Here is a 27,666-nt window from a genome sequence, read left to right as displayed (position 1 = left end):
CTCTAAATAATTACAACAAAATAAATGTGAACCATATATATTGAGATTGGAAGCATCACGTTAGACAGAAAGCAAAACACATTACAACCAAAATAAAACAACTATACTGGTTAGTCGGAAGATACTCTCAATTTGATCTAAAATCAAAGAGGTGATCTATAATACAATTATAAAGCCAATTTGGACCCATGTCATACAGCGCTGTCAAAACAAGGTTATTCGATTGATGCCTCTCGCTCTGTAACCAATGAAGAACTGCACGATGACCTGGAAATCAAATGGATTTGCGAAGTTGTGCAGGAATTCGCCTTGAAACACGAAAGAAGATTACTAAATTATACTAACGTGCAAGCAATACAACTGCTGGACAGCGCGCAGGATGTCAGGAGATTGGAACGAACAAAACCATACGAACTTGTGTGAACATTTTGTGTATTAGTGTAAACTATAGCTATAAGTTAATAATTAATAAATAATTATAATTTTCTAATTGAGGAATACATATTGATGTATTTTCTCGCACTCGTCTTGTTTGTTAATTAATCCAAGCACATAGGAAAAGTAGTAATAAATTAATTGTAATAATAATAATTAAGATTGTACTAAGCGTATCTAATAAAGATGTTATATATATTAAGATAATAAATAATAACGGCATAAATAATATGCAATGGATATGTAAACAACAAGATAAGTATGTTAGTAAAAGAGAAATATGAACTGCAGGAAGTGGTACCGAAAAATATGTCCTCGACATTTCCAAAAGAGCCCTTTTGTAATACACGCCAAGGGTGGAAAGGATAGGTAGTTCGGCCAAACTAACAACATCATCAGTCGCTAAAAATATAAATACAATAAGTTGAATGCTTCTTAGGTAATAATATAAAAACAGCGGTGTTTTAGCAAATTAGATATTTATTAACCCAAAGCATAAAACAAAGTCATTTGACGTTGTGTAACTACAAAGCCAGCTAATTATTTTTTTATTCCGCGGACAACAAAGAAACGTTTTTACACGGAAAAACAAAATAAAAATGAATGATGCGGTCCGAGCAAATTGAAATTATTAGATGAGCAACCTCGTAAAGGCTGACATTAAAGGGATTTTTCTGCTTTCAAGCTATATTAGCTGAAGAGCTTTTGGTGATTTAAAAATGGAATAGACCAGTTTATTACTTTGTATAATGTTGTATTATATTTTAAAAGAATATATCACCCTAAATAACTACTAAAGGGACACAATTTAACAGATGTACAAAACTACTTGAATCTTCTTTTATTTCAAAATTGAAGCCATTTTTTCATATTTAAAAATAATTTAACAATTTTTCATAAAGCTGCCATTCCAAGTTAAAATCTGGAGAATATTGAAGGTAGAGACTTTCATTCAAGGGTTTCGCTTCGAATTTTGCATATGACGAATATTTTCATTTTACAATATCACCTTATCACGTGTCTAGCTATAAGGATTTTTGTTCTTTAACTATAAAATTCTTCACAAATTGAAATTACTGCATTTGTTATTTATTATTTGCATTTTGACGTCCAATTATAGATTTATGAAAATTTGAAAAAACTCATCACAACTTCTTTCTCATCAGATAGAATTATCGAAGCAACTGACATCATCTAAATTGATGACGTCACAACGTCGCAATGTTGCCGCATTAACTCTGAGTTTTAGTTCATTTTGTCTCTAACATAACAACAATCTAATATAAATAATATAATGAATCAAAAATATTATAAAACATAATTTATTTTAACATTATAGTACATCTAATTCATATATTATCGAAGGACTTAAACAACAATTAATTAAAAATAATAGTTTATGGGTTAAGGTTATGTTTTAATGTATTTACATTGAACTCCTTTACACTTCTTCTAAGATGTAGAGTTCTAGGCGCGTTTTTTATGTTGTGGTATACAATTAACAATTGTATATTCAAGCGATATATTTTACTTTCATTAGAAAGCATATTTACCTGTTACGTTCAGTTCTTGTTTGCTTCGCAGCAGTATTTCCTTGTAAAGTCATTCTCACCAAACTGCATTCTTCCAAACGCATTTGCCATATCTGCAAAACAGTATTATTTTTCTCCTCGTACATTTTAATCATATTCTCATGTATATTCTGAACAATTACACCCATATTTATGCACCTAAATCTTTCACACCCTACAATACGACTTCCTACAGCTATCATATGTTAATTATATAAGTCACCTTTAGTTGCTTTCACTCTCATCATCACAATTGAAAATTTTCAACATTGAGTCATAATCCCACATTCAGAAAATTTTATTCAAATGAACATTTTTGATTATTCAATTCAAACTAAGCTATTAATTTCCAATATATCTAACATTAGTTCATGTCCATCGAGTCCAATGAATATTGTCCAATTTCTTCAATATGTCAGATCGAGTTCATCCAAACCAAATGTGTTATGAACCATTCCTGTCTCCAGCATGAAGAACAATATAACCGCAATGAATTATTAATAAATGTTATGACTAATGAAATCTAATCAATTGTTATTTTAACGCTTACCTCTCTACCAATTTCTATTATCTTAACTGATTTTATTATCACCTTGCTATGAGTGACCCAATGTCTTACTCTGAAATATCCCTGTCTCATCTCACAAATTGGCATTATAAGTCCTAATTGATTTTATTATATGGTTTTAAAAATTCTATTATTTTTAATTCAATGTCCAGAAGTTCCATTAGACTTATATTACCGAACAGTGTATGAAGGAATGATCTACATCTCTCAAGGAGCTGCATATACCTAAGTTTTCTATGGATACTTTCACGACTAACAGTTGTCTGAAATCGTTCTATTAAATTATGTTTATATTGAAAAAAATACACACTGTTTTATACATTTCATACATTTAATCTCTGGTAGAGCTAACATAAAAACTGATCTTGATTTGTCGCCCACTTTATATGAGAATTTTTAGAGGTTTCTTTTAGGTGAATCCAAGGTTAAATTTTTTTTGAGATATTTCAGTTACTGTGTGAACGTTAATATTCAGTGCACTGCAACACACTAAAAAATGTTTTCAATAAAAACCGCAGTTACTTTATATTTAATTGTAAATCTGCTAGGCTCTCTAACGCACTTTATTGACAAGAGGGTGTTCATTTTATCGTTCCTATTCTAAGTAACTGATTTGATCAGTTCTGTCTGGCAATCTGTTCTGTCTGTGGGCGTTTTCAATCAGAGCGTTTGAAACAGTGATTTGAAATTTCTAAAAACAAGCAAAGCGTTAAAACAGCGTTTGTCGGTTAGTATATATAAAGTTAGAACTAATATTTTTAAGTATTTTGCAGACGCTTGACAAACGGACGACTTTTGTAGGCTGACTCGTTTACAACTCAACTCTTTTCAACTAAAATAACATGAGAAGGAAAATATTAATAATACATTAAGCATCTTGATGACGTGAGTTCACTGTTATTATGAATAGACTATATATGCGATCTAAACACTTCTTTGATTGATAGAAAATACACTGAAATAAAAAAAGGTTTTCATTAACAGCACCGAACTATATTGATGCCGTTTACCCGTTGTTCACTCCACGTTATTGGAACGAAACCAAATAATTACATTTGCAATGTATAGCAGGCAATTACGACCTTTGCGTAAATTACTACAGGAATGACTATCTTTAATCAACAGAAAAAATGTTTTGGCGCAACGTGATAACGCCGAGCCTCACGGCGTAAAACAAACGCTGGCAAAAATTGCGAACGATACATTAGGGAATACGTACATTAGGGAATGCGCCCGCCCCATCCGCAAAAATTAATTTTGAATCTGCAATTAGGCGAGATACTGTTAGCAAAAGTCTAATCTGATTCAAAAATTAACAGATTTTGGTAAAAAAAATCTCGGTAAATAAGGCTAAAACAAATTTAGATTAATAGTTTTATAGGGTGGATTAAACAGGATTTTTAATTAAAATTTTGATCTGTTCAGAATACATTGTGTTGTACAACTATTAATTTCAGCTGGTAATAGAGTGAGTCACCTGTGAGTACATTTTCTTAATATTATCCGTGCATGTAAAATGTTTTTAAATCCTTAAATTGCGAACTATCTAAATTTATCGTCAGGTAATATAATAATAACAATCATAAGTGATGAAACAAACATTTAAGTAGACCTATACTAGACAATGTCAAGGGCATAGTGATATAGCACTTGGAAATTACTTTCCGACCGAATGAAGATGAAGGCAGTCATCTTAACTGATGCTTTGTAACTGATGATTTTAGTAAGATGCTACCCAAACAGTATATAATATTGTTAAAATCTTATAACAATTCAATTGAAAGGTCCCCGGCCTACCATAATTTTTGGCAAAATTAGTTTTTTTTATTCAACATAATTCCTTTCAAGGATTATAGCGACCCTCCAACTTTTTAATACCATTTTTGTAGTACGATTTGTTCTTTGCTTCAAAATAGGCCTCAGTTTCGGAGATCATTTCTTAGTTCTGGAGAATACGATGGATGAGGAAGCAATATGAAGCCCAATTCATGGATTTTTTCCATCGTTTTCACTGACTTCTGACACAGTGCATTGTCTTCTATTTTATATATAGTGTCTGCTATTTTATTCAATTTCAATTTACGGTAATTCAAAATCATTTTGTGGATTTTTTAAATGTTTTCGTCGTAGCAACCTCTTTTGGGTGTCCACTGCGTTCACCGTCTTCGATGCTCATTTCACCATGTCTAAACTTAGCATACCAATCCCTGATAGTTGATTTTCTTGGGGCAGTGTCCAGAAACTCGGCATTAAGACAAGTTTTTGCTTCAGCTGTACTTTTCCCTTCAAAAAGCAATATTTTATCAACATGCAATTTTTATCCGTTTTTTTTTCACAATAACAAAAGTTGCATCAGTCAAAATGCTACAATTCACGAAGTAATGATCCGACAGCTGTCAAATTTATACACGCATCTTTTGAGGCTTAGGGCTAACTAAAAAACATGTGGATTTAATTATAGTGGCGCCATCTATGTGTCAGGCCGGAGACTTTTCAATTAACCTCTTATTTTGGATAGAGCCTTCAGGGTTAAACACGAATATTGAAAGGAATAAAAATTGGTAAAAACGAAATAAGTCAGGGTCATTACTTTTGATGTACATCGATGCATTACAATATAATACAACAGATAATTTTGTTGACAATACTGTCATTATGGATGTAGGAAAGACCATGAAAATGCAGCAATTAAATTATATACGTCGTGGAAAATGAAATTGAATGCATAAATTTTACGAACAAAAGAAACCAACACATCTTTGTCAGAAGAAATAACATCCATATACTAACACGGTAATATAATTAGGAATGCCATGGGATACGAAGCTATGCTAGAAAGCTAGTGTAAAGATCGTGTAAATAAATTCTGCACTATCATTTAAATAAGTCCGTATAAATATATGGCCAAGGATTATGTTGGTATGGATTGTGCCAAGAGCAACCTGGTCATAAATCAACTATTGCAAAACAAAATATTGAGAAAAGGATTACTAATAGCTTGTGGTGCATCATATATAGTCAACTCTATCGAAACTTGGAAATTTGATATTATAATATATCAAAAATACGTACCCAGAGCCATGAACAAAGACTATTTTTACCATATCAATGACAAGTTAGTCTGACTTTTCGATGGCCTAGGTTGAACAAGAAAATATTAATAAAAAAAAAGGATTAAGCCTATTGAGCTAGTGTAGTGTAGGAAACTTTTTACTTTTTAGGAAAAAATTTTAATGCAAAAATTACTGAGATATTATTTAATTAAAATAATGTTTTATAAACTCTATTAAGAAAAATAGTCTAATATAATAATAAGAAAACTCTCCATAGCAATAGGGTATCCTATAAGTTGTGGGGGCAGCAAATGCCTCTTTTATGAATCGTTTCTTTTTTTAACTTTCCGTACTCGCTTCTAAGCCAGGGCTAGTACTAGAGCACAAAAACACTAGATTAACACAATAGTCGAAAAAAGAAATGACATATCATCCCATTGCTAATAAGAAACAATGTTAAATTGTGTCCTTCCTTGCTCCCTCAATAAAATACTACAACAAAAATTACAATATGTTTCATAATGAACCAGTGGTATCTTTTCCTATGACATATTTTTATTGAACACTATAATAAATAAATTCAGAAAAGTGTTATTAATTTATGATAAAAAGTATATTAGTAACTATAACCAACACCAACTAGAACTAATACCAATCAAATCTAAATATAAGTGATATCAAGTTTCAAAAGGACATTAAAAAATGTCAAACTTAGATAAACTTTACAAGATATATAAAACTTAAACTGTTCTCTTATCAACTCAGTAATTTAACACATTTTATGATATTCTATATATCTGATTGTGATAGTTCAGTCATAATCACACTAATTAGAAGAACATTAAACATATATTTAAAAAAACCTTACACTATTTTACTTAACTTTACATAAATTTAATGCAATTCATCTAAAACTCATATTAATATATAATTAGACAAAGTACAAATCGAATGTAATGCAAGCCAGAAGAAAGAAGCTAAGACAAGAAAAAAATGCATGCACATGTAATCGTCATTGACAATAAATTCCTTAACAAAAAAAAATCGAATAAAATAAAAATGCGAAAATACAAAAAATGACTATGAAAAATGAATGTACTATGAAAAAACAAAATTCAAGCACTGAAAATGACAAATGGTCAGTGTGTCACAATTAGTAGTACAAAGAAGAGTTATTTTTCAATCAAAAACAACTTTGAAAGCATATCCTCTATATATAATAGAGATATAATAAAACTAAAATATGCCAGCTTGGTTGGCGCAGTGGTAAAGACGACAGAATGGTCCACCTAATGTTGCGATAGTCGCGATTTCGAATCCTGCTGAGGCATGGTCGTAAATTTATGTTTATGATTGTTTAATATTTGTGATTGTCCTGGGCAAGAGTGTAAAATTCGACGACAGGTATAATTATCCCAGTCACGCCAGTATTCAAGGTGGGTAAGACCGGATATTTTCTGGGATGATTTCTAAGTTGGTCACTTTCCAGTCGGTAGGCTTAATGCTAACGACCGTTGTTCGGAGCCCACGTTAAATTGTAGGTCCAGTCCACATAAACCCTCGTTAGTAAAAAGGAGACTTTAAATTATCTAAAATTGTTTTAAAAAAATTATCAAAAACTTATATTAAAATATAAAATAAATATCCCAAGAAGTTTTTGCTGATAATGTACTGATCTATAGATCTACTGATGATGTATCATTTACAGGAAACACTAAGTTGAAATATAGTACTAATGTAATATAGAATGATGAAGGAAGAACGCCAGGAGAAACATTAAAAGAGAAAGTTCAGAATTAAAAAATGCTATGCGCCTATGATCGTCATGGACAATATATTTATTAATATAAAAGAATAATCAAATAAAACAAAAATACGCAAATACAAAAAAGGATATACAGACTAATGTTTACTATGAATAAAATAAAATTCGAGCGCTGAAAACGAAAAATGTTAGACTATGAAGAATAACGACGATAGACGGAATGAAAACACGAAAATAAGAATATATTATCTATGTAGAACCATTAAAGGAGTAAATAAGCAATGGGCAAACAAGAATTTATTTACCGAAAACAACACACAGCTGCATCAATTAGTGGTACAAAGAGTTATTTTTAAATCAACAACTATGACAGCATATCCTCTGCAGATATATTAAAACTACAATATATCAAGAATATCATAAGAAAAATCGAGAAAATTTAATTTAAAGTTACAATAGTATTCAATTTGGTAATTTTTACATTTTTCCATCAATATTTATTGCCTTTACACTTTTTTTGTTACTCTCTTGCCAATAGTGCCACAATAAGCCATTTTGAATTTGAAGTTTATTTATATTATTTTCTGCCTTTAATTGAATTATTTTTAAGGTAATGTCTGGAAGTTCCATTAAACCTCTCCGAGGGTTATCTTTACACCATTTAAACCCTATGCCCTGTAAGAGTGTATAAATGATTTCTTACATCCATCAAAAAGCTGCATATCCCTAATACTTTTATGTATACTTTCCAGAGAGATAATTTTCTCTAAAATAATTTTATTAAAATATGTTTATACCAATAAAATAGTTTGTGTATTTACCGTTCTTATACATTTCGTATATTTGGTCTCCAATAGATGCAATATCAAGATGGTCAAGATTTGTCACCCACTTTGTATGTAGACGGGTTTTCTTAGGTGAATCTAACGTATTATGCTTCATTTTATAAGCGATTATTCACAGTACCCACAATAATATTTAGCACGACAGCAACCCGCTAAAAATCATTTTCAATAAAGTTGTAGGACTTAAGTTATTTAATATCATCAATAATTACCCCACTAACGGAATTTACCGGCAAAAGGGTGCCTCCGTTATCTCATTCCTTTTCGAAATAACCTATTAAAGCCGCAATCAATTTGTGACCCTGAATATCTATTATTTTCGGCATTTTCAAACAAAATAATGTTTGCCTATTTATAACCTGTAATAATTATAACTAATATTTTGAATAATTTAACGTACATCTGACAACTGGACAGCGACCAGCTGTCAAACGTATGCAAAATTCTTGAAAGCAATAGTGGTAATAGGTTTTAACTCTTACCTATAAATTATTGTGGCTGTATAATTAACTCTAGTTTTTATATATAGTATAATGTCAAAATAAATTACATTTGGTAACATTTTTGTTCAATTATTTTGTTTAGATTAGATTTTTTTGTATGTCAAAGCCAAACTGAATTAAAACTCAGAGTTAATGCGGCAACATTGTAATGTTTCGACGTCACACATATCCACGACGCATTACTAAAAAAACTTTGAAGAGGATATAGTTTCATATCAACTTAACAATTCCAGAATAAGTTTTATAAAACCTGTTTGAAAGAAACATTTAAAATGATATCTTAATTATATTTTAATTTGTATTAATTTTTCTCTTCAATGATACCGCTCAAGTTAAACTCTCAAAACAATCTGTTGATCATTGGTCGACTAATTAATAGTCCTATAAACCTTTTTGTTTATTGGCACATTCCGAACAACACAGTAATACTTTTCCAAATAAAATATTTTATTAGCTATTCCGCCAGACTAATGACCTAAATTGTATAATAATAAAACGTGAATGCCCTTCGAGAAATCTCCAGTAAATTTTCGACCATAAAGAACGCCCGTTATTCCCTTTCCGCTCGATCGACGACCTAGACGAAATAAACTTCCGGTAAGAGTCTGCAACGAAAAGATAATAAAAGTTCTTGCGCGACACAACCTGAAAGAGCCCTCTTTCAAACTCGGTGAAGATTAATTTTATTTAATTAAGCTCGAATAAGTTCGCCGGGATTTTATTGACAATAGTCGAGAAAATGAATCTTTTGATGGGCACGACGATAGCCGGCAATAAGGCTTTCCGTTTGCTGGATAAAGATTGTTTGTTTGTATTCAGGTGGGAGAGATTAAGAAAATCTCTTAAGCTACTCGTAAAATACCCGAAAGATAAAATATGTCAGTGTTAATTATTGTTTTATACTTTCCTTTTAATTAATTGAATAATACCATGTTTTCTATATTACTTTTTGAAATATTACGAAATTATTTAATGAAATTGTAAAAGAAGAATATTGCAATAGTATTAATGCAAATAATCAAGAAATATTATTTTATATTAATTACATCTTACTTTACATCGACTTTGAGTTCTTAGTTTATTTTGGCATTGATAAAACCAAAATGTTATATAATATAATTTATTTTATCATTATAAAACACCTAATTGATATATTATCAAAGGACTTAAACTACAATTAACAATTAATGATACAGCCACAATAGTTTTTAGGTTAGAGTTGTTTTATTATATTTACATTTAATTATTTTCCAAATCAACTATGGTATGCCTGGAAGCCTACTATCATTAAAGAGCATATTTACCCTTTTCTGTTTAGTTCTTGTTTCCTTCATTGTCAAGTCATTCTTATATCACAGAATTTCTCCTTACTTTCTTCTATTACTACCTCATTTTTCTTGATAGAATTAGACTTAGTCACTGCATTATTCCTAATGCATTTACAATATCTACAAAAAGAATTAGTATTAATTATCTCCTCAATCATTTAAATCATAGAAAATCATACATCATAAAATGCTCAACAATTACACACATATCTATTCCTATAAATCTTTCATACTCTATAACATGATTTTCTACAGTTATCCTATATCAATTATATACACATCTTTAGTTTGTTTCCATTCTCATCACCGTCTTTGTAATCGTCGATATTGGATCATAATCCCACATCCAGACAGTTTCATTCCGCCACTGTCTCTTTCTGAGTCACTATTCAAGTCAATAGCTATGCCGTTAATTTCTAATCTAACACCAGGTTACAATTCATTCATTTGTCAATTTCAAGTCAACTGAATGTATTTTTTGTGCATTTTTTAGAACTATTTTCAAAAAAGTAAAACGTATTATATAAAACGCAATTAAACGTATAACTTACATTTACCAAATAATATTTGAAATATTTCACTCATGCTATTTTGAAAACTTCTTTTATGTTATACAAGTCAGACCTTTATTATAGCCTTTGCCGATCGACTTATTGGAATCTTTTCCACCAGTGTACTTGACCATAACGACAGCTGATGGTTTCCCCTTGTTCTCTAACTGCTGATTCTCAGATCAGAGTAAAATATATGGTTCATTTCTCATTGATAACCGCCCTTGAAGTTGGAGGAAAACACTAAACTCTGCTCAAGGAATAAAACCATTCCTATTTCTAGCACGAAGAACAATATATCTGCAATGAATTATATAAAAGTATTGTTATTAATACAACCTAATGATATTTTATTCAAACTTATACCTTTTTCCATAATTTTTGTTGTCTTTATATTTTTTTAGTTCGGTGAATCCAACATTATATTACTTATATTTATTTGAGAGGCTTTAGTCACACTGTTAATACTAATATTTATTGTAGCTGTAACACAATACAAAATTTACAATAAATATTCCAGCAGCTTTATCGTCTATTAGAGACGTATGAAACTGTTTCTGACTGACAATTTATTAGCTTCGGTATTTTCAATAAAAAAAAATCAGAAATATTAAACAGCAACTTGAAATTTTTCAAAACAAGCAAAGTTCCGAAACAACTTTTGCCGGTTTATAACCTCTTATGTTTCATATCACTAATATTTTGAAGAATTTTGCAGATATTTAACAACTATACCAATTTTATAGGTGGATTTGGTTAGATTTTCGGACGCATAAGACAACATTTCGTCTCTTTTTAACTAAAATAAAATGAGAAGGAAAATATCGTCTGAAATAGAAACGATAATACGAAGAATACGAAACTGCAATATGCAATACATTATGCATCTTGATGACGTTAATTCACTACTATTTTGGATAAACTATATATGATCACCAGTGCCGGAAAAAGACTTCTAGATTCACGCCTCTGGGCGCCCGATCCATAACTCAACTAGTGTCACAATTTTTTAGTGCTATTTCTGGTGACCCCCTCCCCCCAAGACGTGATGACTTAAGCGGTTTCTTAACTGTTTGTGGGCTAATGACTAATTATCCTTTTATTTAGTTATTTAACAGATATCTCAGACCTCAAATAGATGAGTCCAAATACCTTTACAGTTCACACTTCAGTGTGAAATAAAGAAAGAGGTTTAACTCAAATGAAAGCAAATTTGAACTCTTTTAAAAGTAAAAACAATTCATTCTATGAAATTAGTATAGAACTGATATATTCACGTAAAGGAGTGTGTTTCATTTATTAGATTTGTCAGTGTCTCTACCACATATAATGCACATACTGTATATAGATACTGAGTTAATCTATCTATAAAAGAAAGTAGGTTACTTTACAGTTTCTACGGGTTGTATCTTCCATACCTATCTGTCGCTCTTCAGTTGGATCAATCTCATTTTTAAAGAAATGAAGACAGATGAGGGTGAGGAAATACTAGTATATTTCTTGAGGATTCCTGTCGCTATTGTTCTTTAACACGCCTATTAAAAAGTCCCTGGCCTACCATAATAAAACACATTTTTTTAGCAAATATTTTTTTATTCAACATAATTCCCCTGATACACTGATTATAGCGATGCTCCAACTTTCCGATACCATTTTTGTAGTACGATTTGGCCTTTGCTTCAAAATAGGCCTCAGTTTCGGCGATCACCTATTCATTCGACGAAAATTTCTTCCCAGCGAGCACATTTTTGAGATCTGAGAAGAGGACATAGTCGCTGCAGGCCAGATCTGGAGAATACGATGGATGAGGAAACAATTCGAAGCCCAATTCATGGATTTTTGTCATAGTATTCACTGACTTGTGACACGGTGCATTGTCTTGGTGAAGCAGCACTTTCTTTTTCTTAAAAGGCGGCCGTTTTTCGGCGATTTCGTCCTTCAAACGGTCCAATAACGCTATATAATAGTCGCTGTTGATGGTCCTTCCTTTTTCAAGGTAATCAATCAAAATTATTCCATGCACATCCCGAAATACAGACGCTATAATCTTGCTAGCCGACTGTTGCGTTTTCTCGCTGTTTCGAGCGAGTTCATCGTATACAGTCCACTCGGATGGCTCTCAATTGGACTTCGGAATAAAATGATGGAGCCATGTTTCATTCATTGTCACATATCGATGCAAAAGCTCGGATTTATTACGCTTGATCATGAACTGCTCCGAACCATCAAATCGGCGTTGTTTTTGCTCAAAAGTGAGCTCGCGCGGCACCCACTTTGCACAGATTTTTCTTATACCCAAATATTTGTGAATAATATGATGCACTCGTTCAGCTGAAATGATTAGAGTGTCTCTCTTTCATTCAATTTCAATTTACGGTCATTCAAAATCATTTTGTGGATTTCTTTAATGTTTTCGTCGGTAACAACCCCTTTTAGGCATCCGCTGCGTTCACCGTCTTTGGTGCTTATTTCACCACGTCTAAACTTATCATACCAATCCTTGATGGTTGATTTTCCTGGGGCTGTGTCCGGTAACTCTGCATCAAACCAAGTTTTTGCTTGAACTGTATTTTTTCCTTTCAAAAAGCAATATTTTATCAACACGCAAAATTCATTTTTATCCTTTTTTTTTCAGAACAATAAAAGTTGCTTCACTCAAAATGCTATAACTCACAAACTAATGATTAAATAGACTAATCATCCGACGTCTAAAAGCCTGAATATTCTTGGAAATTTAAATAATAAATTTAGCACCAATTTTAAAAATGAGTTTCCATAATTTATAAAAATCTTAGTAGTATTGTTATTTCTATAAAAATTTACCAGTGTCTACGATCACTCTTAAAGATCATCCCGTACATTAATCAATTGATAATCACATCAACTGCAAAGCTTGCACTGCAGAGGTAGATAGCCTGAGAAATAATGAAGTAAAAACCAAGGTGTTGACAAATGACGGATTCCCTTCCATTGTATATCTCAACAATATCCAGTTAGAGCAGGTATAGAAGTTCAGGGTGCTAAACTATACATGTTTCTCTCCGACGTCGTATTAAGAATGAAGTTATTTGTTTAAGATACGATAATCAGTGCACAATTGAGGAAGATATTCAGAGACGCAGATTATAATGATTTAGACATCTAGTAGAATGAAAGCTGAATATATTCCTTGAAAACTTCTATGGTGAGATCGATCTTTTGAGCGAAAAACGCAGCGAACAGCTCCAAAAGAGAAATGGACCAGGATTATAGGTAGCAATCTAAAAAATACGACATTCACATAGTACGGTGTCAGAGGGGTACCAACTGAAGCGTACTGGTTGAGAAATAGACACTATTCCAGGTCGCCGACTAGGGATTGGTGTTGGTGATGATTATTATTATTCCCCCCAATATTATTTATCAATGTTTACTCTTACTGTAAAAAGATATCTTGTGTAACACTAAAAGTATTTTTTGAAAATATATATCTAAATAATGCTATTCAATGTTAGTTGTAATTAACTACCGATCCCATTAAATCCCCAAATATCCCATTCTGATTAAAAGATAATTAAGCTTGACAAAGATGTTGTCAGGCCCACGTGCGTATAAAACTTCATAACCATATAAATGTAGCTACAAAAGTAATATAAAATGAAATATATATTTCTCATTTGCTCATAACAAAGAATAATTTTTGGCCGTAAATTACATTTTCATTATTTTTTCTGTTCCATTACAGAGTGTCGACATCAATCAGGCGGGAGTAATCAGGGAGAATGATGAGTTTATATTGAGTTGCGTGGCCAGAGGGTCACCTTCGATGACGTTCCGCTGGTTCAAGGATGGACTTTTTATGAATCTCACGTATGCGAAGTAAGTATGAAAGTCTATACATTTTGACACACTGGTATCAATAATGTTACCCTTGCGTCAAAAACTAGCTTATAATTAAATAATAAATCATGTATCTTAACTTCCTTCCAATTTCCATTTACAGTATTATTTTTTATTTATAAATTAGCTATTGCCATTGTTGAACGTTGAGAATAAGACCCAGTGTTTCTTTACGTAAATTAATGAGCAAAGACGAGTTTATTTATTTAAACAATTGATAATACTAGTCATCGCCCTGTGGTTGAAATTTGACCATAAAAACCTATATAACACCTATATCACCTATACCTATACTAAACAAAGAAACATCATTAAATTAATAGTGTTTTTCTCATAATAGAGTAACGGAGATAATTTAGAAATAATAAAAACGATGAAAAATATATGAGGTCAGAAATGTATTGGATATATAACACTCATTAAATTAATAAATTTCTGTATATTAAACATATTAAAATAACTATCTTAAGAACTAATAATACTCCCTATTGTTTTTTAATGGCATTTCATTAAATCTAATTTCCATTATGTTTCAATAATCAAAAAAATTGTTGATAAGTATAAATTGCCACACCACTGAATATTATAACAAAGTATCATAACTAAAATTATTATCAGGACAGCAGCAACTTCAGATCATAAAATATAAGTATACATGATCTTTCTCGACTTAGAATTAAAATAGAAAATATATTAATAAAACAATTTTCAAGTTTATATTTTACTTTCATTTACAATTTAGATATATATATTAAAGGAATGTATTTTAGAATCATTAAATTGACAATTTGTTTTTCAAAATTTTTGTCTGTAAAGTTAGTAATCAAAATAATTGATACAAAGTTAAAAGTTTTTTTTTTCGTTTTAAATGCAATATTAATAATTCATAATTTCTCCTATTTGTCATATGTGTTCTATCTATGCAAATTATATGGCTATTTTCATTTTAACTATTACATATTTTTATTACTTAATGTATATATTCATTTTGGGAAAAACATACTGATTTATTAATCCCGTACTCGCCTTGCTTGTGTATTAATGCAAGTACAATAGAAGAGTAGTAATAAATTAATATATAAATTAAGATTGTGCTAAGCATACCTAATGTAAAATGTAATTAACAAAAAAATATATGTTTGTAAGAATTGAAATGAATATTTTCACAGTCTTCCAGACTCTTGCATTTAGGAAAGTATGTTGATGTTGCACAAACTAGAGCAAGTATGTTAAGGCAAAGGGAATTCATCTAAAAATAACATAATTATCCGAAAATCTCGGGCTTTCATTGTGAGTGTGTGTTCTCGCCACTTTTCTGTATTTTCGTCGATTCCTATATATAATTATCCAGTTGCTGCTAATTAAATCTTATTTATTGTAAATGATATTTTTAGTTTTAATTGCAACCAAAATGAAATATACACAACAATAAACTCATGACGTTTACCAATGTCTGTCGGAATCGTTCGTATTAGTGAGTAATTACAACAAAATCATTCCATTGCTTAACAACTGTATGATAATGACCTTATTTATCACGCTGAATTTATTTAAACCTGCTTATTAACATAACTTTCTATCATCACTCATTTAGTTTTTCTTATTTACTTTTAACGTTCTAATGCCATTCCGTTGCTATATTGGCAAAAATATGTATAGAGATGGGGAAGTCACAATTTTGATAATATGTTTATATGTATGTATAATATGTTTATGCCCTATGCAATCCAATTCAATCCAAATCTACTCGGGTTGTACAACTTGTTTCATAATACAGATTGCATAACAACACGGATTGTACAACATATAGAATAGCATGGGTTGTAGAACATGCTAAATAGCACGAGTTGTACAACTTGTTGTACGACATATTGAATAGCACAGGTTTTACGATTTGTTGTACAACAGATTACATAGCGACACGGGTTGTACGCCTTGACGTACAACAGATTGTATGGCAAAAGTTTTGCAACTTATCGTACTACAGATTGCCTGCGACAGGTAGAGATTGTTTCAGGTAGAGAATTTTTAATTTTACCCCCGTACTCGTTTAACCTCGTTTAAAATATAACTATTATTTGACACATCAAAAAAATACATGATAATGAACCAATATAAATTTCAGTTCCAGCTACAGTCGATTTCATATATCAAACATAAACATAATAGTTTATTTTATCCCATTCAGTTCATTTAATATTAAATATGTGAGAAAATAAATGATAACAAACCAAAATAACTTTCGGTTCAAGCTAGAGCCGATTTCATATAGTAAACATAAATACGATAGTTTATTTTATCTCATTTAGTTCACTTAATACAAACTTGTGAGAGAAATAACCTGTATTTTCAACAAAAAGACCAGATATTAGAGTAATATTGTACGATTAAACTAAAACCCGGATCTTCCCTTAATATCACAGACTTCGATTTACTAGCTACAAAATAACTAATATTTGAATGAAACGAACCCAAGCTTAATAAAAATAAAGCAATTTGTTTGTAATAGATATGTAAATATTTCTGATGCACTCATACAATTCATTAAATATATTGTTAAGTTTATAGTTATGTCATTTATAGTTTATTAATTATATGAAGCATGTTTTATAGTATTTAACAGGTTAATTGAAAAGTCCCCGACCTCACGCATAGATGGCGTTACTAGAATTAAATCCATATGTTTTTAGTTAGCCCTAACACTCAAAAGATGCGTGTATAAATTTGACAGCTGCCGGATCATTAGTTTGTGAATTATAGCATTTTGAATGAAGCAACTTTTGTTATTGTGAAAAAAATAAAGGGGAATTTCGCGTATTGATAAAATATTGCTTTTTGAAGGGAAAAAATACAGTTGAAGTAAAAACTTGGATTTATTCCGAGTTTCCGAGAAAATCAACCATCAAGGATTGGTATGCTAAGTTTAGACATGATAATATTTGATATTTGTATGCTATTTTTCACTTAAAAAATACATTTAAGACAAAAATAAGTAAAATATATGTCAACCAAAATATTTTTCATCAATTTCTGCAACTTTTTGGCAGCTGATCAATCATTGATCAATTTTCGTATTTCTTCAGTATTTCGTAACCTACACAATTCTTGAATTGTTTGGCCAATCGTTGTCGAGTAATGACTTTGTGACTTTTTGTTCTTGGGTTTGTCGTAGAGATTCAATATTTTCACCGGTCATAATACAAGGCAAAATAGATAAGTATTCGTGCAATAAGCTTAGTAAATCAGAGTCGTTGAAATCAACATCAACACTTCAAATATATACCGACAACTGGTAATGTAACGAAAATCATGAAGCAGCATCACCATAAGTTTCTAAAATTGTTTTATGGTCTTCGACAGCAAATTTCAAATCAAATAACAATAGTAATCAATATCGAAAACTTAATTTTTAGCTTTCCATGATTAGCGCCTGTATACCCTGAACGATTTAATACTAATAAATAGAAGCTTTTAAATGTTAAAACCACTGAATTTATTCAATTCATCGAACAGCTGTTGATACTTCTCATTTTCGCCAATAAATATATAATAAGAGTTAAAGAAAGAAATAAACGTAATGCAAATATACTATAATTCAAGCTGTATATTCAATGCTAAGCTCATTTCTAGAATTTCGTTCAGAAATAAAAATATTTCTGGACGATATGCAGACCTTAATCCTTCAAACAAGATATAACCGCAATTCTACATTTTCGCACTTACTATATTGGAAAATTGCTCCCTATTATATTAGGAGCAGATGGAAGTTTTCAATGCGTTATATTGGCGAAAAACTAAAATAAATTCGGAATTTTAATATTCGAGAGACATCTGGGGATGTTGAATTGAAAACGTTAGCTACCACTTCATTGAAGTTTTGTGGTTCTTAATATTTAAATTATGCGGAACACTCGAAAGGCTGCTTTATGGGATTAAATCAACGGCGAGTTCATGAATGGCATTCAAATTCCAGTTCATGTGAAAATAATTTCAGACGTTTAATTAAAGGAAAATAAATAAATCCGATGTATGCAATTAGTTTTAAATGTCTATCATTTATATTAGAATTTAATAATTAATTTTCAGGAAATTGTTGATTAACCTCAGAAATAAAATGAGAAGCAAAAAAATCCTCGCCAATGCTAACACTTATATATTGACAGATGCCCAATCTTAAGATATGATGTTTTAACTGAAATAATTTACGTCACTTAATATCGTAACAATTTGGTATATTCTATTATTGAATGTAAAATACTTATTTGTACATTTAATGCAATATAACTGAGTAGTAAAAATATTACTATGGATATTTCGAGACCTTGATAAAAAAATTATAAAAACATATTCTACATAATTTGTCGTACTACAGGTTGCATGGCGACAGGAGCTGTAAAACAAATTACACAGCCAAATCATACAGCTTGTCATACTACAGATTGCACAACGAAAGAGGTAGTTGGATTTAATTTTAATATAGACAGTACTTACTGATATATTCATCCCACATTCACATTCATCTTGCGTGCATATTTCATTATAATAATAGTAATACATTAATTTATAAATTAAGATTGGATTAAACATATCTAATATGTAAGAATAAAAAATTACTGCTGATGTTGATATATTGTAGTACTTTAAAGTATTTTTTACATTGCATCATAAGGAATATTTGGTTTTAATAATTATATACCTGAATAATTACATAATAAAAATAAAAAAATAACAACATTTTTACCATCTATCTTAGGCCTTAAATTCAATTTACGAACCAATAAACTACAATATGATTACAAGTATGTTTGCTCTTTCAAATAGAAACTATTCCCACAACATCCCGAAAATATCACCAATAGGTGACAAAATTGTAGAGAAATCTCCAACATATTGTCGCGAAATGTTTGAAATTGCTGCAATATTACATTGTAAAACTACATTCTTTCGACTTTATAGAAAGTAAGCTTGTTAATTTTCGTTAGCGCTTTATCTACTATTGTAGAAATATTTATTATTTAATAATGAAAATATTTTCTACTGGTATATTAAACATTAATTTTAATTTTATATAAATGTTTCCTTCATTTTTGTCGATTCCAATATATAAACTCTGGTTGATTCTCATCGAATGTTCTTGTTAAATGCAATAAAAACGTAGAGGATGATCAAAAGTATATACCGACACAAAATCATAAAACCATATTGTTATCAAAATAATTTTTATTGAGACGACAACGAAATATACACAGCCATAAACTCATGACGTCTGCCAATGTCAGTCTGAATATTTCATATTTCAATACTCATTATTAAAAGCACTAGCGGATAATAAACGCAAAATCATTATCTTGCTTAGCAACGATTCTGTATGATACACAGGGGTGTGCAACTCCAATGGTAAGTAGTGGGGCAAAATGTTGTGAATTTGATTGAATAGTTTAAAATAGTTATGTAGAAACCTGTAAGGAAAATACTTTGCTTTGATTGGTCTGCCATTTCGCCTGATTATTTTGTGACGTCACATTTATTCGATAATAGTATTTGAATAAAAATCCAAATTTAATTTTTAAAATTAATTTATTAAAATATACAGTATTAAAATATACAATATACAGAAAATATAAGTCCTACACAAATATACATAAGTGTAAATAATATAAATATATATAACAAAAGCAACAAAAAAACAATTATGGACTCTATTCTAGGCAAAAATATCTATAATTCTTCTATAATGCCTTCCCATATTTGTTTAGTGCCATCAATTTTATGAGTTCTAACTTATCTTGATATATTGAAGGTAAACTTTAAATCATTCCCTCTTGATATTGCATTAACTTCATTAAACCAAAAATAAAATCACACCTCATAATAACTTTTAAAATTTGGTCTTGGAAATCACTATGGATTGGACAGTTGAAACACTAAAAATGTATGTGTTTTTTAAAGATATTTAGATTTTAGAGGATTTAATCTGTAATAACTACTTAATGTAGAAAATATTAGACTCTTGTTTTCATCAGAGCAAAGTTCTCTGGAACTGAAACTATAGACTCAACTAGTGACTTAATAACATCAAGTGGTACTATATCTCCCGTTAAAAAAGAATATAAGTTATCTATCATGTTCATCTTCTTCACAATTTTCTCCGAGAGAATGATGTGAAAAAATTGAAGTGATGATGAGCCCTTTTAAAGATTACTCGAACATACTAGGTGAAAGATGCTGTTTCTACCTTCATGACCTCTAATAGATCTAACGAAATTCTTTAAGCAATCTTGGTTAAGATTTGTTAAACAAATGTAGTTATTTGTAAATTTAGACACAATAGATTTCTTTAAGGTAATAAATCCCCTAAAAGTAGAAATTAAATTTTTAATTGATGGCAACGTAACAAATATTTTCTTAACAAGGCAATCACATTTAAATATACAACAGCTCTACTATAAAATTATTGAACACTGATTGCTCTAAAAAGTTAAAGTATTACAAATATTTTAGGGATATTTTACAATTAAAAGTAGTATTTATTACTAATAATTATCCAGTTATCTTAATTATTACCTTCTTGTAAGACTTCTTTATGTAGAGATATCACACTGACAGCATACCAACAACTTGGTAGGTTAATTGAATTTTATAACCATTAATATCTTCATAAGTAGGTTTTGATTTTCTGGAAACAAACAATATGTAAACAGATATGTAATAGATAGATAATTTTATATGTACCTGATAAAAGCAATGTTGGATATGCATTTAACCTAATATCTGTTCCTGGAGGAAGGATAATTCTAAATTTTTCACTAAAATATCCGTGACAGACACCATGACGTTGATATACTTGCATTTTGGTTTATCCAGGTAACTTACTACTATTTACTTAATGTAAAACAAAAAATATGAACAACGTAAAACGAAGATTTCTTGATCTAAACAAAAACCAAAACCTTCAAACAACAAAATTAAAAATGGACGCCCATAGAAAATGCTAATTTCACACAATTTGATCGACCAATCACGTTCCATGTTAGTGGCGGTACCAGGAATTTAAACTAGTCAATCACAATTTGCGATCGTAGCGCTACAGTTGATTGAACTAAACAAAACATTTCCCCAAGGTCGTCTATACCGTGAAATTTCTATTTTTTCTATGATGATACATAATCAACATATTTATCAAATTTGATGGCTTCTAATGCTCATATATTTTCACTATAGTATTATATATAGGCTTGTATTTATATATTTTATTAACATTTTTAGCACCAAGTCGTACGACCAGTCGTACTATAAATTACACAGCGACGAGGGTTGCACAAGAAATTGCACAGCGACAGATATTGTACAACTTGTTATACAACAAATAGAACGGCCAAGTCGTACAACAGATTGCACAGCGACATGGATTGTATTACAGATTGCACGACCAAGTCGCTCGACCGGTCGCACTACAGATTTCACCTGACATTGGTAGACGTCATTAGTTTATGGCTCTGTATATTTCTTTTTTGGCAATTAAAATTATATCGATTACAATAAATAATTATATTAATTTTGGTTTTCATATGGTATAGTTTTATAATTGTGTCTGTATATACTTTTGATCATCTACTAGATTTATTTACATTTAACAAAAACATTCAATGAGAATCAACCAGAGATTTATTTATAGGAATCGACAAAAATGATGAAATCGTTAAGTTAAAATTAAAAACAATATCACTCCACTTCAGTTCGCCTACTTCAACAATCTGCCAATTTAATTATTTAAAGTGGTTGTACAATCTGTAGTACTACAGATTGCATAGACACACGGTTTGTACAACTTTTCGTGCTCTCCATTGCAGTTCGATGTATTCAATTTGTTGTATTACAAATTACTTAGTTTGTCCACCGTTCTCCGGAATTCTATTGATTTGATACTAGTGTGGAAGCTTTTATTTTTTCGACATTCAAATCGATTCAAGTTGTACAGAATTTGCTACTATAGATTACATATTATGTTTCCTTAATTCTCCAAACCTTGCTAACAAAAATGGTACCAAAAACATTATTACATTTTTAACATTTTCAACTATTTTCTATATAATGTTTGAAAATACCTTCAACCATAATTATTACATAATCTTTCTTATGTCCAAAGTCAAACATTCGCTCTAACATCTTTATCCTCACGAAGGTTTCGTTTAATACAAAGATAACAAATTAAATTGGGTTTGGGCGTGGTAAACAAGGCTTATGGGGCAAGCAAGTTAATATTAATAATATAAATAATTCAGATACAAGTCAATTACAAAGTTTACTTACCGATTTCCTTATAAAATTTTATAGATCATCAATTATTAACAAAAATATATTATAACTCACTACATTTTCCAGATAAAACTAGTATATTCAATTTTGTTCAACTTTAGATCTAAGAAATATATACCCTGATTGAGAAATAATAAAAAAATTAGATCGAAAGATTAATTATCAAGCCGATGAAGCAGCGGTTTCAGTCTTTTTTCTCGACTTGAAACTCAATTAAGGTCAAGTTGTTTTTGAAAGTTTATTTTATATTGATCACCGACATTTTTTGCACTGAAAAATATTAAACCTAAAAATGTATTATCTCTATTCGTAAATATTATCATAGTTGGGTCTTAAAATCTCGCTCTTTTTGGTCGATAATAAATAATTTGATAAAAAAAAACACTCGTGAAATATTTGTTACACTTGTTAGTCTTTCCCATGTGTCCCAGAGTATTTCAATACTTTATCAAAAAATATTGTATTTTAAGTCAATCGACGGCTTGCTTTAATGACCTTTCCTCCCGAAAACACATTTTCGTCTTCAAATGTTGGATTAATGGAAGCTCAGCTGAAGGTCTTAGGTGTCCAATAAAATAACCAATGCACATCTACATGATTTATAATGTAACGTTGCCGCATCAAATTTAAGTTTTGGTTTATTTTTACACTGGCAACAAAATACTTATGTAAATAAAATAAATAACAAAAATAACGTTATATATATTATTAAAAGACTTAACCATAACTAATTAAACCGTTACAATAGTTTGTAGGTTACAGTTGTTTTATTATATTTACATTGAACTGCTTTCGACACCACTTATGTAGGAGTTCTAGGCTCTTAATATAGTGATATTGTCTGGAGGCCTAACCTATATCAAAATAATGTATTACCAGTTATTTTGACATCACTATATTTCTCCTTAGTTCATTCTGTTACCGCCTATGTACATTTACTTCATTCTTCTTTTTTGCCTCTCCTTGCTTCCTCTTTACTTCTCTAATACCAAATTTGCAAAACATTATTAATTATCTCCTCATAAATTTTAACCTAATGCTCACGTATATTCTGTACGATTACTCATATACCTATGCACACAAATCTTTCACACTCAATTTTCTACAGTTGTCTAAAATTAATTTTATACTCACCTTTTTATCTATTATTTATGTTTGTAGTACTACAGATTGCATAGACACACGGTTTGTGTAACTTTTTTTAGGCTAGTTTCTAAAAAAAAGTAAATTACCTAAAACAGTGTATAACCTTACATTCATCAAAGTGTTGCTCATACTTACCTTTCAAACGCATATTTCTGCCAAGAGGGGGTTCCATTTTCTCGTTGTTTATACTGTACTGATTAAAGACACAATCATTTCTGAGTGACTACATAATAGCTTTCGCATTTAATCGGAATAATCACAAATATTAAACAGCAGAAATGTATCGAAACAAGCGTTAAAACAACGTTTGCCGATCTTAACCTCATTACTGTTTTGAATAATTTTGCGGACATATGACAACAGTGTTGGACACAAATCAAATTTTATAGACTGATTCGGTTACATGTTCCGACTCAATAGGTAGCTTTCTGTCTCTTTTTAATTAGAGTAATGCTGTTTGGTAAAACAAGAAGGAAAAAATCCGTTTCAAATTTAAATCGAATTTTACGTTTTTACTAACTGATGTCATCGTGACGAGTATTGGCTGTTTAACCAGAAGGACTATCCCATAATAGTTTAATATTGCTAAAAAATAATAAAATTAATAAATAATAAATTAATCATTTCTGAGTGACTACATAATAGCTTTCGCATTTTTAATCAGAATAATCACAAATATTAAACAGCAGAAATGTATCAAAACAAGCGTTAAAACAACGTTTGCCGATCTTAACCTCATTACTGTTTTGAATAATTTTGCGGACATATGACAACAGTGTTGGACACAAATCAAATTTTATAGACTGATTCGGTTACATGTTCCGACTCAATAGGTAGCTTTCTGTCTCTTTTTAATTAGAGTAATGCTGTTTGGTAAAACAAGAAGGAAAAAATCCGTTTCAAATTTAAATCGAATTTTACGTTTTTACTAACTGATGTCATCGTGACGAGTATTGGCTGTTTAACCAGAAGGACTATCCCATAATAGTTTAATATTGCTAAAAAATAATAAAATTAATAAATAATAAATTAATCATTTCTGAGTGACTACATAATAGCTTTCGCATTTAATCGGAATAATCACAAATATTAAATAGCAGAAATGTATCGAAACAAGCGTTAAAACAACGTTTGCCGATCTTAACCTCATTACTGTTTTGAATAATTTTGCGGACATATGACAACAGTGTTGGACACAAATCAAATTTTATAGACTGATTCGGTTACATGTTCCGACTCAATAGGTAGCTTTCTGTCTCTTTTTAATTAGAGTAATGCTGTTTGGTAAAACAAGAAAGAAAAAATCCGTTTCAAATTTAAATCGAATTTTACGTTTTTACTAACTGATGTCATCGTGACGAGTATTGGCTGTTTAACCAGAAGGACTATCCCATAATAGTTTAATATTGCTAAAAAATAATAAAATTAATAAATAATAAATTAATCATTTCTGAGTGACTACATAATAGCTTTCGCATTTTTAATCAGAATAATCACAAATATTAAACAGCAGAAATGTATCAAAACAAGCGTTAAAACAACGTTTGCCGATCTTAACCTCATTACTGTTTTGAATAATTTTGCGGACATATGACAACAGTGTTGGACACAAATCAAATTTTATAGACTGATTCGGTTACATGTTCCGACTCAATAGGTAGCTTTCTGTCTCTTTTTAATTAGAGTAATGCTGTTTGGTAAAACAAGAAGGAAAAAATCCGTTTCAAATTTAAATCGAATTTTACGTTTTTACTAACTGATGTCATCGTGACGAGTATTGGCTGTTTAACCAGAAGGACTATCCCATAATAGTTTAATATTGCTAAAAAATAATAAAATTAATAAATAATAAATTAATCATTTCTGAGTGACTACATAATAGCTTTCGCATTTAATCGGAATAATCACAAATATTAAATAGCAGAAATGTATCGAAACAAGCGTTAAAACAACGTTTGCCGATCTTAACCTCATTACTGTTTTGAATAATTTTGCGGACATATGACAACAGTGTTGGACACAAATCAAATTTTATAGACTGATTCGGTTACATGTTCCGACTCAATAGGTAGCTTTCTGTCTCTTTTTAATTAGAGTAATGCTGTTTGGTAAAACAAGAAAGAAAAAATCCGTTTCAAATTTAAATCGAATTTTACGTTTTTACTAACTGATGTCATCGTGACGAGTATTGGCTGTTTAACCAGAAGGACTATCCCATAATAGTTTAATATTGCTAAAAAATAATAAAATTAATAAATAATAAATTAATCATTTCTGAGTGACTACATAATAGCTTTCGCATTTTTAATCAGAATAATCACAAATATTAAACAGCAGAAATGTATCAAAACAAGCGTTAAAACAACGTTTGCCGATCTTAACCTCATTACTGTTTTGAATAATTTTGCGGACATATGACAACAGTGTTGGACACAAATCAAATTTTATAGACTGATTCGGTTACATGTTCCGACTCAATAGGTAGCTTTCTGTCTCTTTTTAATTAGAGTAATGCTGTTTGGTAAAACAAGAAGGAAAAAATCCGTTTCAAATTTAAATCGAATTTTACGTTTTTACTAACTGATGTCATCGTGACGAGTATTGGCTGTTTAACCAGAAGGACTATCCCATAATAGTTTAATATTGCTAAAAAATAATAAAATTAATAAATAATAAATTAATCATTTCTGAGTGACTACATAATAGCTTTCGCATTTTTAATCAGAATAATCACAAATATTAAACAGCAGAAATGTATCGAAACAAGCGTTAAAACAACGTTTGCCGATCTTAACCTCATTACTGTTTTGAATAATTTTGCGGACATATGACAACAGTGTTGGACACAAATCAAATTTTATAGACTGATTCGGTTACATGTTCCGACTCAATAGGTAGCGTTCTGTCTCTTTTTAATTAGAGTAATGCTACTTGGTAAAACAAGAAGGAAAAAATCCGTTTCAAATTTAAATCGAATTTTACGTTTTTACTAACTGATGTCATCGTGACGAGTATTGGCTGTTTAACCAGAAGGACTATCCCATAATAGTTTAATATTGCTAAAAAATAATAAAATTAATAAATAATAAATTAATCATTTCTGAGTGACTACATAATAGCTTTCGCATTTTTAATCGGAATAATCACAAATATTAAACAGCAGAAATGTATCGAAACAAGCGTTAAAACAACGTTTGCCGATCTTAACCTCATTACTGTTTTGAATAATTTTGCGGACATATGACAACAGTGTTGGACACAAATCAAATTTTATAGACTGATTCGGTTACATGTTCCGACTCAATAGGTAGCTTTCTGTCTCTTTTTAATTAGAGTAATGCTGTTTGGTAAAACAAGAAGGAAAAAATCCGTTTCAAATTTAAATCGAATTTTACGTTTTTACTAACTGATGTCATCGTGACGAGTATTGGCTGTTTAACCAGAAGGACTATCCCATAATAGTTTAATATTGCTAAAAAATAATAAAATTAATAAATAATAAATTAATCATTTCTGAGTGACTACATAATAGCTTTCGCATTTTTAATCGGAATAATCACAAATATTAAACAGCAGAAATGTATCGAAACAAGCGTTAAAACAACGTTTGCCGATCTTAACCTCATTACTGTTTTGAATAATTTTGCGGACATATGACAACAGTGTTGGACACAAATCAAATTTTATAGACTGATTCGGTTACATG

The 27,666-nt window shown here is 30.2% G+C and overlaps 1 protein-coding gene across 1 annotated transcript in view; it reads left to right on the top strand.

Moving 5' to 3' along the window:
* LOC143190012 (uncharacterized) overlaps nucleotides 1-27,666 on the top strand; it is a 302,059-nt gene that overhangs the window by 197,872 nt on the left and 76,521 nt on the right. Inside the window, exon 10 of the mRNA XM_076394062.1 lies at nucleotides 14,344-14,477. Within this exon, the coding sequence (XP_076250177.1) occupies nucleotides 14,344-14,477 (134 nt within the window). The remainder of the gene's footprint in view (nucleotides 1-14,343; nucleotides 14,478-27,666) is intronic.

Source organism: Rhynchophorus ferrugineus, unplaced genomic scaffold, assembly GCF_030347505.1.
Source record: "Rhynchophorus ferrugineus isolate W39M unplaced genomic scaffold, kcgeb_rfMv2 rfM2, whole genome shotgun sequence".
Taxonomy (NCBI): domain Eukaryota; kingdom Metazoa; phylum Arthropoda; class Insecta; order Coleoptera; family Curculionidae; genus Rhynchophorus; species Rhynchophorus ferrugineus.
The sequence above is the reverse complement of the archived record's forward strand: the minus strand, read 5'-3'. Positions and strand labels throughout refer to the sequence as shown.